This window comes from Bos taurus, chromosome 24 (assembly GCF_002263795.3).
Source record: "Bos taurus isolate L1 Dominette 01449 registration number 42190680 breed Hereford chromosome 24, ARS-UCD2.0, whole genome shotgun sequence".
NCBI lineage: Eukaryota > Metazoa > Chordata > Mammalia > Artiodactyla > Bovidae > Bos > Bos taurus.
Genome location: NC_037351.1, coordinates 42,177,019 through 42,191,178, shown reverse-complemented (window position 1 = coordinate 42,191,178; position 14,160 = coordinate 42,177,019). Strand labels below are relative to the sequence as shown.

The 14,160-nt window shown below is 50.6% G+C and overlaps 1 protein-coding gene across 2 annotated transcripts; it reads right to left on the bottom strand.

Annotated features, from left to right (window-relative positions):
- Window positions 1–1,121: 1,121 nt before the first annotated feature.
- On the bottom strand, window positions 1,122–13,253 carry NAPG (NSF attachment protein gamma). Of its 2 annotated transcripts, none has more exons than XM_010818820.4 (12): window positions 12,740–13,225; window positions 11,196–11,263; window positions 9,412–9,496; window positions 8,587–8,604; window positions 7,894–7,924; window positions 6,819–6,928; window positions 6,645–6,711; window positions 6,301–6,371; window positions 5,133–5,211; window positions 4,166–4,245; window positions 3,595–3,724; window positions 1,122–3,214 (listed from the first exon to the last, which is right to left on the bottom strand). In XM_010818820.4, the coding sequence occupies exons 1-12, from the start codon at window positions 12,766–12,768 to the stop codon at window positions 3,071–3,073; spliced, it is 912 nt and encodes a 303-aa protein (XP_010817122.1). In that variant the 5' UTR covers window positions 12,769–13,225; the 3' UTR covers window positions 1,122–3,070.
- Between the last annotated feature and the right edge of the window lie 907 nt (window positions 13,254–14,160).

Genomic DNA, 14,160 nt, shown 5'->3' with positions numbered 1-14,160 from the left:
CTCAGTCTGGTTTCTCGTAACTCTCTGCTCCGCTCCCACGCTGTGTCCGCCCCGCCTCCAAGGGGACCACCCTCCCCAACCCCCCAGCTCAGTGAGAAGCTAGATCAGCACCCGCAGGAGAAACACGGTTTTCTCGGTGGTGGGTGGCAGGACAGAGCCGAGAGGCACCCGGGCGTCGGAGCGGAAGGATCAACCCCGGCCCCCATCCGTAATGAACCCAGAACTAGACCCCAGGCCCCAGGGTAGCTGACCCAGGACGGAGGAGTGTCGTGGGGTAGGGGTGGCGGGTAGGTCGCATGTCCAAACAGGAGAACTGCTGCTGCAGGAGGCACCGTTCACACCTAGGCTCAGGTGGCGGGGTCTGGAGTCGGAGACCTTCGTGGCAGCACAGGGCCAGCGCCCAGAGGTGCCTGTGCTCTGAAGGGCGTTCCTGGGGCACCCAGAATTCTTTAAGAGTTTCATCTTTGTGTTTTGTAATCGAAGTGTAAGTGTGATGGGGCCCTGGCGAGGCCTTGGGCCTCGGAGCCTCGGCTGTGAGGGGCCCCACCTCCCCATCTCCCCTGGACTTTCCCCGCCCTGCCTGCTCACCTGTGGCTACCCCCGCCCTCAAGGTGTCCTGCAGGATCTCACCCCAACTTCCGTCATGGGGTCAAATCCTCCCACCGAACCCCACCCTCAGGAGGGCAGGGCCCGCATTACATAGAGGGCTTCCACAATCCGCACTCAGGGAACATCTGAGCGATATCATGTGAATCCACAGGTAACCAAAGTGCACACCAGGTATTAAACGCCAACCTCTTCACTTTGGTTTTCTTACCTCCTCACTTAATGAAAGAATTACTCTCCTGGTATACTGAAGTGTGCTGAAGGCTCCCACCTCCCCGAGGCCAGAGAGCACGGTCTGACAGTCACTGGTGACGGGCACTCTGAAAAGCTCCCAGAGTTCACAGTATCCTCCAGATGGGGCCTCAGGACCCCCAGGAGCACCACTTAACAGAACACACACTGCTGTCTAGCAGTGTGCCGTCTGGCACAGTTGGGCGCCTGGCAGTAGCTGAGGATGTATCTTTGGAAAAAGGAAACAAGTCAAGCATAAAATATAATAAAAAGAACAACCACACTTGCATGGTTTCAGATTTTATTTTTGTAATTATCTTCCCATAGAAGCAATAATCGGCATTTCCATAACATTTAATATTATTCATCAAAGCTGGAAAAAAAAACAGGAATAAAGCACAGTTTCATACACAAATACCACACGCTGCATATGTACAGTTAAGTTCAATATATTAGACTCTGCAGACTGGTTCACTCACACAGGACAGCACAGGGACTGCTGGGCTCTGAGAACGTGCACGTGGACCCTCTCCAGGAAAGGGACCACATGAGCTCAGAACACCTTTCCCTGCTGTGACCACCACTCCCTGCTCCTGAGCACCCCCAAGGAGAACAGCTTCTGTGAGCAGGAAGAGGAGACACTTCTCGCCAGACCCCAGACAGGAAGCCCCCCCTGATGTCAGGGGAACAGCCACCTGCCCCGTACACACCATAACCCGTGGGGTGGGGTGGTGGTAGTCAGGGATGCCCGGGTTCCAGCCCCCTGCACTGGGAGGCCCACTCCCCAAGCCCCCAAGCCCTGCAGGACCCCTGGCTCAGTACGCATTTTTGTTCTATTATTGTGAAGGAAAAGAGTAGAAGTGAAGCCTTTCTTCCAAGGCTGCACTGGATAACAGTCTACACAATGCAGTTGAGAGCATCTTCTAGGTGTGGCCGAATCTGCTGGGATGGCTGTGAATGAGCTCAAATGCACGTTAAGGTGACTCCTGGAGGGTGGCTGGATGTGGAGGGCACAGCAGCAAGGACAAGTGTGCACTATTAACACGTCACTGAGCACAGACGCTACTGAAACCAGTGTCCCCAAACAAGGGCTGGAAGGAGCCACTGCCCACAGACCATGTGGGTGCCAGGTTGGGGGTGGGGGGCACTCGAGGAGGATGTTCGTTAGTGTTCTGACCCGGACCTTCCAGAAAGAGTCCATCTACCACCCACCCACCCCTGCAAGGACACTCCCTGGACTCTCCCAGAGCTCAGGGTGACCTTGACCTCCCATGATACCACCTCTATGTCCCCGAGAAGCCAGCAGACCCGAGCCCAGGAGGCCAGGTGGGTGGCATCAGCTGCGCTGCAGGGTCTGGGCTTCTTCCCACCAGGAGAGAGGGCTGAGCTCAGGCAAAGAACACCTTGAAGACAACCCATCAGGAGAGGCCGGGAAGGAACCACACATCAGCACCCCACCTGTGAAGCCAGTCCTGCTCTCTTAGCCACACGCGGGAGGTTTACGGAGAGCGCCTCCACGTTGAGCTGAGGTCCTCAGGGAGAGGACAGGTCTGTGGGACTGAGGCCAGCCAACAGCCTGGCAGGTGAGGAGACCGTCGCTGAGCTTCAGGAGGGAATGCCCACGGTCCAGGGAGAACTGCAGACGTGCACAGGGCCCCTGGGACACGCCACCGTCAAAATGTTCAGGTACCCACACGACCCTCCAGGTGCGTCTTGTTCTGGGAGAAGTAACGTCGTAAGGCTCAGAACAGCCTCCTGGCCCACACTCCATCTGAGGGTTTAATAACTTAAGTGTCTCTAATTATCACAGGGCATAAATCTCCTTATGAAAACAAATGTTTACAATATTACTTTGTTTAACCAGTAAACTTCACTTTTAGCAGCAATTACGAAATAAAATGCAAACAATTTCTCTAACAAATGACACGAGCCCAAGAGCAAAGACTGCCCATGCGTGTGACCCCTTTTGTTTAGAACAAGTCTGTCGAGAAATGGGTTTGCCAATTTTAAAATCAACTACACTATGACATGATGGGATGTTTCTCTATTAATTCCTGCTGGTGTCTGAGAAGAGCTCTTGTCAGGGAAAGAAAGGAAATGCTTCCAGGCAGCGGGCAGGGCAGTGGTCCGGGAACCAGGAACAAGACTTGTCTTACAGCATCAGAGCCAGGACCCTGTGAGTCTGGCTGTCCTCCGTGGAGTCCGGGGGTGAGTCATGCAGGCAGGGCCGAGCCTAGCACAGCCCCCCTGCGTACTCATCCTCCTCCTCCTCAGCGGCGGGGGCAGCGGTGCCTTCAGGCTTGGCCTGTGGGGGAGCTGCTGCCTTCTTCTTGACGCCGCCTCCTGGGACCACCAGGCTCAGGCCCAGCTTTGCGTACTGTCAATGACAAAGCGCAGCTCAGACTGGACGTCTGGGCCTGACCTTCGATACCACAGCTCTCACCTGTGCGCCAGGTCCTGGTCTCTGCCCCCTGGAAACCTGGACACCACTCAGAGGGAAATACCGCCATAAAACCCAACACTGCTGGGCCGCAGGGCGGGGGCTCGACCAGTGTGGCCACTGCCTGAGGGGCCCCAAGACCCCGTGAGCCTGACAGAAACTCACTCAGTCAGTGACCTGGAGGGGGACCCGCAGACCGAGCAGGGGGTGTCCCCACAGTATACCTGCTCAACGTGCACCCTGCGAGCCTCCTCTCTGAGCATCGGCCTCAGGGAAGGGGACAGGAGGGCAGGGCAGGGGGCAGGGTGGGCACTTACATCGTTGTCCATGTACTTGAACAGTGGCGAGTTGCACACCTCGGCCACCTGGTCCTGGTCTTGCTGGTCGTAGCCCTCCAGGAGCTGCTCCAGGGCAGCGCAGTCCTCGCTGCCATTGAAGCCGGGGATGCTGCCGGGACACGCACATGGGTACTGGGCCTTGCACACCCACCCCCAAGCACAGGTCTGACCACGTACAAGCGCAGATCACACCCAGGATGGTTACCAGCAGAGGACCTGGGGCCCAGTGTCGGGGGGCCTGGCCTCAGGCTGCTCAGTTTAAACATCACCTGTGAGGAAACCCCTTATCCTGACCTTCCTGAAACATACACCTGAGGACTTCCTCTTTTTTTCTTATATGGCAAATATCACAAAATTACTCAAGTCACTCACTTCCACAGAAGCACCAGGAGAGAAACACAGCCAAGAACCCAACTCATAAAAACCCTGCTGCAAAAGCTGAAAGGCTCGCCATGTACTCGCCCTGTCCTGAACTTCACAGAAAACAAAAGCCCCGCCTCTGAAGGCAGGGCACCCGTTCCAGCAGAGCAGGCGCACGGCCGGGCCTCACCTGTAGCTCTCGCGGACACAGCGCTCGGCCGCCACATAGTCGTTTCTGTGCAGGTGCACCAAGACCTGGGCGATTGTTTTCTGAAACAGAAGAGGGGTTAGGCCAGGTTCACATCCACACGGAATCGACTCCACGACACCTGGAACGTAACTTGGTTTGCATCTGACATTCATCTCCATTTTCAGATGAAGCCCATCCACCACTGTGTTTCAGACCTTCTGTTTCAGCTCTAAAACTCTCATTTCGTTCATTTATAGTTTCTATTAAACCAGCCCCTCTATCTACAACTCCACCAGTGCTGCCCTTGGTCGCATGGAGCAGCTGTCACAGCCACTTTACGGTCTAGATATGCTGACGCCAACACCTGGGTCTCTTCTCTGACAACCCGTCACGTCTTCCTGGCTCCCTCTGTCCAGTCACTGGCCCCTGGCCCCTGCACCGACCCGCCCACCAGCCCAGGCTCAGGCCACACATTCGGTCTGCTTCCTGGGCAGCGGCTCTGGTCTTAGTTCAGCCCCTCTGCTCCGGGCCTGGCGAACCCCCGAAACACACGTGCACACACACTCGGGAGCCCCCTCCTGCAGCCCTCCTCTCTGGGTCCCTTTCCCTAGCTCCTCCGGCTAGAGAGACAGGGTTTCTATGGGGGCCTCTTCCCCAGACCCTCTGTTTAGAAGATGGGGGGTGCCTCTCTTGAAGCTAAGAGGAAGAGGGGATATGAAGTCAGAAGCCTTCACACCCGCTCAATGCTCAGAGTCCTCAGGGCACTGTCTCCTGTGCTCTGCCCAGCAGTGCTGGCTGTTGACCAGCAGGGAGAGGCAACAGTAGGATCACTCCATCTCAGCCAAAAACAGAAGTCCAGAAGGTATCATTTTAAAAAATTAACAAATGTTCATGGAACACAGTCTCAGGCATAGTTACATCAATATGATTCAAGGAAAAGCCAAAACTAAGCACTTTGAAAGCATACCTTATAACAAGTTGGATAATTCTCAATTTCCTTATAAATGTTTTTTTCTTTCTGAATAGAGATTGCCGCCTCATCAAACCTGAAAACAAAACAAGAAATGCTGAACAAGGCAGGTCTAAGTGCCCCACAGCAGAGACCATGGTGTGATGTGTCTGACATCACAGGTTCTAGAGAAATGAAGGTGGCATCGGGCCCGTTAGCCACTGCCCCATGCCCTCCGAGAGCTCCATGCAGTCGGTGTAACTACTGCATCTGACTTTCCCTCCTCGACCCCCAGCAGACAGAGCGAGAGGACTTCAGGACAGGCTGCTTCATATGGCAGTCGGGTCTGTAAGGACCATCCAATAATGAGCATCCATCAGATTCAACTAGCTGCTCTGAGAGCAGCTGTGAGAAGCCCTGGAGAGACAGGCCTGACTCTACCATCGCAGAGCCCTCTCCTTCCCTGGAAGTCCGTGCAGACGCCCCAGGAGCACTGGCTGCTGTAAGGACGACCCCCACCGTGTCTGCACCCTCGAGTGCCCACCCCAGCCTCATCAGGCCCTGACAGCTCCTGGGGCCCAAAACAGGCAGTGACTGGGGCCAGGGGGCCACAGAGTGGGCAGACAGGGAGAGGTGAGCAAACGTCCTGCTCGACACCACGATCCTCAACAGTCACCTTCTCCTGTCCACTCGCACACACTCTCCTCTGCACAACTTTATTAATAATGGAGATAGGTTACTAAGCTTAAACTGCAGTGAAGTAAAAAACAGGGAAATTCCACAGGATCCTAGTTATCTGGGATCCAGCTACTCATGCTGTGGGTCCTAAGTCTGAAGGATAAAACAGTAAACAACCTGTGTGATGACACTGTCCGGCTGTCAGGAACCTGTCCACGTTCCTGGGTGAGCACTACAGATACTTGTCCCCCAGAGACATTGCGACCTCCCCTCCCCAGGTAAGAGACCAGACAGCCATAGAGCAGCCGAGCCAGGTCTTAACCAACAAGGCCCCAACGCATGTTGGGACGGCACTTAGAGGAGCAGTGGATCTTTCAATGTTTAACCCAATGTGCTGCTGTCTTATGGGCCTGGTGCGCCCCAGGTTGCACCCAAACGATCAACAAGCCCTTGCCTAAACATGGCCTGGAGGTCACAGGTCACAGGAGCACAGCGGTGTGAGACGTACCTGCGCCCACGCACCAGCAGCCGGGAGGCTTTCCCCAGGAGTTCGACAGCCTGCCGCAGGCGCTCTTCATTCTGTGGATCCAAGAGAAGAGTGTGTGGGCGGCTTTAAGGCAGGAATTTTTCTCCTCCCCCAACAATGATTTGATTAAAAAGTAACCGCACTGGATAGGGGGAGGGGATGGGGGAGGGGAAGCGGGGGCAGTGACACCAAAGCCACTAGAACCCATCTCAATGCTCCCAGAAGAAAAGCTCACTTGTGAGCTCAGGGGAGCTTTCAAAGTAGCCGCTGTGTTTCTCACGAAACTAAAGATTCTAAGTCTACGTAGAGGAAACAAATTCACTTACTTCAAACACATTGGCTGTCTGCTGATATAACTGCACAGCCTTTTCTGGATCTACATTCTCTATCAGCCTAAATGAAATAAGAATATCTGACTTATACATGAAACAGAAAACTTGTTTGCACCGGACTTCATCAAAACAAAAAGACTCCCAGGCGGAGCCCCTGTCCACACTCACTTCCCAGCCCGCTCCAGGGCCATGGCGGCCGTGTCCGGGGTGCCATTCTCCAGGTACATCATGCTGGCCTTCTCGATCAGCTGAACAGCCTCCGGGAGTTTCTGCATCTCCTTTAGCCATACAATAGGGCACAAAGCAGTAAATGCATGAATTAAGAAATATAGAGTTAACAATCTGAAACTGAAGAAGGCAAAAGACCCAAAACAAGACACAATACACATACTGAAAATGAAACGCCTTCTCAAGGTCACCCTCCCCATCAGGCTTCCTTCAGCCAAACCAGAAACACACCAATTGATCCTGCAGAGCCCAGTCCTTCACAGGGTTTCAGAGAAACTACGCAAACGGAGAAGCCCACTTGCTCTTCAGTGTTTCCTGAGCAGCTACAGTTCCTGGAATACTCATGAGTGCCTGCTATACACAAGGCCTGTGCAAACCAGGCCACAAACCAGGAGCCCGAGGGCTGGGTCTCATTTCCAAGGTCACTGCGCTTTAACCATTCACATCTCATAATCAGACACGTCCACAGAAGATCTGTTGGTGGCTTCATATATTAAAATATCAAAAGCATCAGCAGGCTCATGCCCCCACACGGCACTGGCGAGCGGGGCAGAGTGGCAGCTGTGGGGACCTACCCCCTCCTGGAAGCTGCATTTCTCCCCACCCCCGGCACGTCCAGGCCTGCCTCCTCCATTTCAGCCATCCCCCTGTGTGCACTTGTGCTTGCAGCCCTCTTACTCTGAGTGCCGTCAACAGAGTAACTCTACATATCTTACTAGTAAACTGAGTCTCAGCATCACATGAGCCATACATCTAGCATCCCCAATCCAAACCTTTTTTAAAAACTGGAAAAAATCATGAAAAAGCAAGGTGTAAAGTTTACAGGTGTTATCTACTCTAGGCTGACGTGCTGTGTCTCCATGCTGACCTTGCATGGCTTGTTTTCAAACCTGCCCATTCATCCTTCACTAAGCTGACAAATCGTTGAGGACATCACACTTGGTGGTCTCGTCCTTAAGACTACACACTGTAACTCATTTTACCTACAGGGCAGATGTACCCCAACGTCACTGACCTTCAGCATCATGCCGGCTTGCTCGTATGCTCTGCAGAGAGAATACAAGTTCTCAGATGAGATCCTGAAGGGAGGAGAAACCCCCTACCAGATACGAGAAGTTGCATCAGTCTAAACTGGCTCAGGCAATACATACTTACTTTAGGCCCTTGTTACGACACAACAAAATTTTTCTTCCATTTATCTATGTGGGCAACAATGCCTTAGAAACAGCAGGCATCTAAGGTAAAGAGAATTCTCTTTGCCAATGCAAAATTAACTGATTGCTCACAGAAGCTAAATGACTTTCTACCTGACAAACCTAAATCCAAGTTCTGAAACAAATATTTTTTTCTCCTCAGAAGCAAAAGAAAATTTTCTGCTTCTCTGAACAGGCACCAGTAGCTATATTAAGAAAGAGGGGAAAAACAGGGTTTCTAACTCACTTGCTTTTTCACAGGTTACTAAACAAAATGGTTCTAAAAATATGATGGTGATTTAAACACTGAATATCTTAGTGAGGAGTGACTTCATCTTTAAGGTTCAGGTGAAGACTGAAACAAATATAAAGCACTATTTTATTTACAGCAGTACACATGAATGCACTATTTCTGGGCTTATAACTAGGAAAAATTTACTGACCTAAGGGAAAGCAGCAACACTTAAAACATAATAACCTACAAATACATGAACACACAGAAGAAATTTACTTACTTGGCAGCATGAAAAAGGCTGAATAGATGTAATAACGCACAATTAAGGGAAAAAAAAAAAAAAAACAGTTTCTAAAGATCCATTATTTTAAAAAGCAAGGCTAACTAAATCACTGCTCCAATCTGTTCAAAAAGGCAAACCCCACAAAGCAGGTAAGTCAGTTTCAGTCAGTTCAGTCGCTCAGTCGTGTCCGACTCTTTGCGACCCCATGAATCGCAGCACGCCAGGCCTCCCTGTCCATCACCATCTCCCGGAGTCAACCAGGTAAAGAGGTCATTTAATGCCTGAGGATGTCAGGCAATTACATAAAAACTATGCAACTGACAAAAACACTGACAAGACACCACACAGATTTTTAAGCTACTTCTATTATGCATTAACCTGATGTTTTACTAAAAATGCAAGACTACTATAACCATTACTTACATGTGAGGTAAAACATTTTTTAGTCAGTAAGATTATAAAATACCTCAGGAAAATTTGTTTTCAACTACTTAAAAATTTTATTTCAAATACCCAAGGAAGACTACACTTTGAAAATAGTTATACAGCGGCCACTCTGTCTACCTGCACCACCTCTTTGCTTTTCAGCGCCTGTCTCTTCCATCTCCCTCATTTCATCCCAAGTAAAACCATCATCGAGCAAATCCAGAATCAATAAACTCTCAAAGGCAGCTCTGCAAAGCAGTGTGGATCACGATCAAGTCTCCATAAATCACCTTCAGAGTTCAGACATGCAGAGTTGCTCTAAGAGGCTTCTAAGCTAACAGCACTGTACCCCAAAGGCAGCAAACTCATAACCATTTCCAAAGGGTGAAAAGATACGCCCTGTTGTTCTCATGGGCCACAGCTTCCTTCAGGCAGGCGTCTTTTGCTTGCTCAAACTGCTTGGCATTCTTAAAAGCAACAGCTGAAATAGAGGAAAATAAAAACAGATTTTTCTATTTCCATCATTTAAAAAAAAAAAACCTCAAATGAATCACTACCGAAATCTGTATGATAAGTAAGGTATTAGAATATAAACTTAACACTTAATCAAATACTTAGGAAATTTCATAAAACTATAAATACTACTTTTTTCTAAGCCATTTTCTTATAACTTTTTTGATTATCAATAATCTACAAGTATTTTCAAAAGTTTTTTTTTAAGTCTTTCTAACACCAGCACGTACACTTTGAGGAACCTAGATCACATCAATCAAGCAACAACGCAAACAACAGGCGGCGTCACAAAGACAGCTCCTTCCCTCACCAGTTTCACAGTTAACAACAGAAACAGTACTCAGTTAAAGCTTATTCTATCGTTTAAATTATTTTGAAACTGAAGTCCAATAAGCACACTCAATATTTTTATAATCTTTTTTAGCACAATCTTTAAATACTATCTTATAGACTTTGGAAAGCTCATGAAGTGTTGCTTACAAATAAGTGAAAAGTATACTGCTTTAAGAAAACATCACTTGCTAAAAACACTCTTAAAATTATCTTTAATAAAATGCTGAAAATAAACAACAAACCATTTCATCCCTGAATTTCTACATTTTGCTGTCATAAAACTTTACTGATGAAATGTATCTTGCATAAACCCTTAAAGAAAACAAACAATGTTTTAACGGGAAAATCTGACTTGAAGTACTTATTTCTGAAAGCAGAAATGGTCTCAAATGCATATATAACAGTTCCATGTTAAATTTCTCTCATGGAGGAGATCTGCAAAATGTCATGCTCTCCAGTTACAAAAACATTCTTGTATGAAGTGTCCATAAAACCCATGTAACATGTGAATCTGTAATTATTTTAATAATTATTCTCTAGAAACTATATCCTACATTGCGCTGATTAGTTTCAATTTTCCTGACTTCTTTCTTCCTGGTGATATACTGAAACTAAAGTCTGCCAAAAGCAGATTTCTTAGGTGGTTTCTACCCAAGGCTACCACATGTGATCACAACCACTGCAGAAACACACAATAAAATGTGTTCAGCCTATTTCAAAATTGTACTATGCTTTATATCCAAAATCATCAGAGATACGCTGAAAGCTGTCATTCCATAACTGAAAATGCTGAATTCTTAATAAGTTCTCTTTCTGTTGGAAATTTCAGGATGCTTTTATCTTATACGCAAATAAAGATATTAAAATATGCCTATAAACTTAACATTGGATAAAAACCTATCAGCACATCTCCAAGCAAGGCTGTAAAGAATAAGAGTCTAACACGCGCCGTGCACAACTGCTGAGAATGAGGCTTACGTGCTTTACAAAGTGAACCAAAAAAGTCTTTATTCAGAAACAGCTGGGAGAAAAGTATGACAAAACTCCTGGAAGTATATAGTATGAACTGACTGCAGTTCAAGAACACACTAATGATGCTGAAAGCCCACAGCTGCGCCCACCCCACATTCTGCCCTCATGGGCGAGGGAGGCAGCTAGGTTTGCAACTCGGCACTCGAGACACCTGCAAACAGCACCTAGAAAAGCACAGGGTCTGGGCAGGTCTTTGGCTGTTTTTTTCTAACAACTAAGATGCTATAGGAAGCACTAAGAGTGAGAATTATGCCAAGATCAACATAACACACTGCGGGTGGCAGGGCAACTGTCACAAATACCTGCTTTTCCATACTCAGAAGCGGCGCTGTCATAATCCGGCTTCCATTTCAAAAAACCAGTTTTCAGGCTAAATGAAAGGAAGATACAGTTAACAGAAGTTACCAACCACATTCTTAAGTCAGAACCCTGCTTGTAAGGACCTTGTAGGTCTGTAAATAGAGAGGGAGGGAAACCATCAACTGGAAAGTCTCCATTAGTCTACCTCCGTCCAAATTTCCTGGTAACTACACACTTCATCCCTTTCCCTCCCACTGTCACAGACACAGTCTCCCCCTTCTGAAATGTCTACATAACATCCAAGGAGAGTTGAGGTAATCACTGCCTGGTCCCCAGACGAGCAGTGCCAGTATTTGCTGCTAGCTCGCTAGAAATGTATGAATTGTTAAGCCTGCCCCGGCCCTGCTGAACCGGAAACAGGGTACCATCAGCAGCATCCAGGGTGTAACAAGCCCTGTGGCGCACTAAAGCCTGGGACAGTCGAGGCACCGCAGTGAGCTGCTGGATTCCCGAGACTGCAGCTCAGCAGAGGCACAGATGACTGGGACAGTCGAGGCACCGCAGTGAGCGGCTGGATTCCTGAGACTGCAGCTCAGCAGAGGCACAGATGACTGGGACAGTCGAGGCACCGCAGTGAGTGGCTGGATTCCTGAGACTGCAGCTCGGCAGAGGCACAGATGACCTGAGCCATCGACGGGCCACACCAGCGCCCAGTTAAGATGCTCCAAGGAGACTGCAGAGCGAAGCCAGAAGACTGCTGAAGACAAACTCTCAGAGCGACAGAGGGCGGCAGCAGGAAGGCTGCAATGAGCTGCAGTGGCCAGGACGGGCCACCAGAGAGGGCAGGGCAACAGGAGGAGGACAGCAGGACTGGAGAACGAGAGCAGCTGCTCTCCAGGACCACAGGACGACCAATCCCGAGGCCACATCTCCTTGTCCTTTCCGTGATGCTTTCTGTAACTTCCGAGTTACAGCTTAAACTAACCCTGTGACTGTCAAACTTGGGTGTGCCTAAGAATTGCTAAATAAATACCGTCTTAAATTCTGAATTCAGTTAGTGAAAGCCACGGAATCGGGGAGGGGGCACCTTAACTGAGAGAGGGGGAAGCCCCTATAGCCTGCAGACGTCCACCCTTTCTTGTGTTCCTTTTAACTTGGCCAAATAAATATAAAGTTTATGTTTGTGTAATTCTGCTGTAAGATTCAAATTTGTAAACAACTCTCAAGCTTAAATGGTTAAAATGCAGCCTGTCTACTCTAATCCACAAAACTGAGAAAGCATCGCAATAAAGCAAAATTCTAATCTCCACCCCTACCCCGAGGTCCTCGTTATGTTTTCCACCGTGTGTGTGTGCGCGCGCGCTCAGTCGTGTCCGACTCTCTGTGACCCCATAGACTGTAGCCGGCCAGGTTCCTCTGTCGATTGGATTTTCCAGGCAAGAACACCGGAGTGGATTGCCATTCCCTTATCCAGGGGATCTTCCTGACCCAGGGATCGAAACCCCGTCTCCAGCCCTGTCAGATGGATTCTTTATCATTGAGTTACCTGGGAAGCCCCAATGTCCACCATAACATAACTTTTAAAATCCCACCAAAGACAAGACATATCCATTAAGTCGTCTTGTTGCTACACTTGAGAAAAGCTAGAGATTTTAAAACATAGTTGGGCCAGGTAGCTGCCCAACGAGACAGGAACCAGGAGCATCCGCTCGAAGATGCAGAGAGATGTACTCGGACCCGTCGGCGCCCCCACTACTCCAGGCACGACCACTTCCGGCGGCGGAGGGCAGCGCTTCCGGGGCGCGGCGACCCCACCCCGCCCGCCCGGCTCCGCCCCCGCGGCAGCGCCCCCAACCCGGTGCTGACTCAGACTGGCCTAGGAGGCGCCGACCCCGGCGCTCGCCCAAGGCCGCGCTGAGCCCCTCACTCACTATTTCTCTGCTTTGGCCAGGTGTTCCAGCCCCTCGTTTATCTTCTGAGCCGCCATCTCCGCGGCGCGGCCCTGACGTGGAGGCCGAGAGCCCGCCGAGTGGGCGTGGGAACGCCGAGGAGGCCGGGATGGCGCCGCCGCCGTGCTACCGGGGCTCGCAGGGCTCAAACCTAGCGCAGCGAAGCGGCCCGGCAGCCGCGCAGGCGCTATGCAGGCAGACGTTGTGCAGGCGCAGAGCGCGCGGAATGGTCGCACGCGAGGCTCTCGCGCAGGCGCAGTGGATAGAGAAGGAGGTTCGGGCATCCATTGCCGGGGTTGAGCTCAGGTGTGTTGAGCACCTGTTATATATCAGGTGCGGTTCTAACCACGGCAGGTCGGCAGAGAGTGCGACAGGCCGGGCCCCACGCCTCCCTCTCCCTAGAACGCGCGTGGGCGCTGCGATCTGTTCCTTTCGTTCTTCTGCCCGAACAGTCTGGATCATTCGCTCTACATCTCCGCCAAACGTCTGTCAGTCAATCTGCCAACCTGACTGTCCATCCGGGTCACTGTCCGGTAACCACGGGCCTATGCTCATCGGTGCGAGCCGGCTAAAGTCAGGGGCGAGGGTTTCGCAGAAATACTAGCAAACCAGCTGCCGACCCACGACTCACGGTGGTTCCAGCGTCCGCAGGTGACTCCCGCGAGGCCCTTGCTTCCTCTCCGTCTCCACCCACCATCTAGATACCGGTCCCGGAGCCACACCCGGACCTCGCTAGTCACTGGTAACCAGTAGCTAGGCACTGTGCCTCTCGGGTCAGTTCAGGCAGCCCTTTACCTCTTGCTGCCCTTGCAGCTCCGACAATTCTTCACCTTCGCCGAACTCTCCGTTCCCTTCCCGCTGCTCTTGTTAGCGTCCCCCTTTACCCAGCGTGAATTCTGGGCTCAATCACTAGCTTCTCCGGGGTCCCGGCACCCCACCCCCCGCCCTCTGCGCCTCCTTTCTCCTCGTCTGGGGAACCCCCAGCGCCCCCCAGCGACTCCGGAAGGGAGTTGAAGGG

Bases quoted from the DNA above. Each gene is read 5' to 3' on its own strand.
- NAPG (XM_010818820.4), bottom strand. From the start codon at position 12,768: ATGTTATGGTGGACATTGGGGCTTCCCAG. The intron at 6,929-7,893 runs GTCAGTGACGTT...GTATGGCTAAAG, and splicing joins AAGCCGGCATGATGCTGAAG to GAGATGCAGAAACTCCCGGA. The intron at 3,725-4,165 runs GTGAGGCCCGGC...GTGTCCCGGCAG, and splicing joins TGTGTCCGCGAGAGCTACAG to CATCCCCGGCTTCAATGGCA.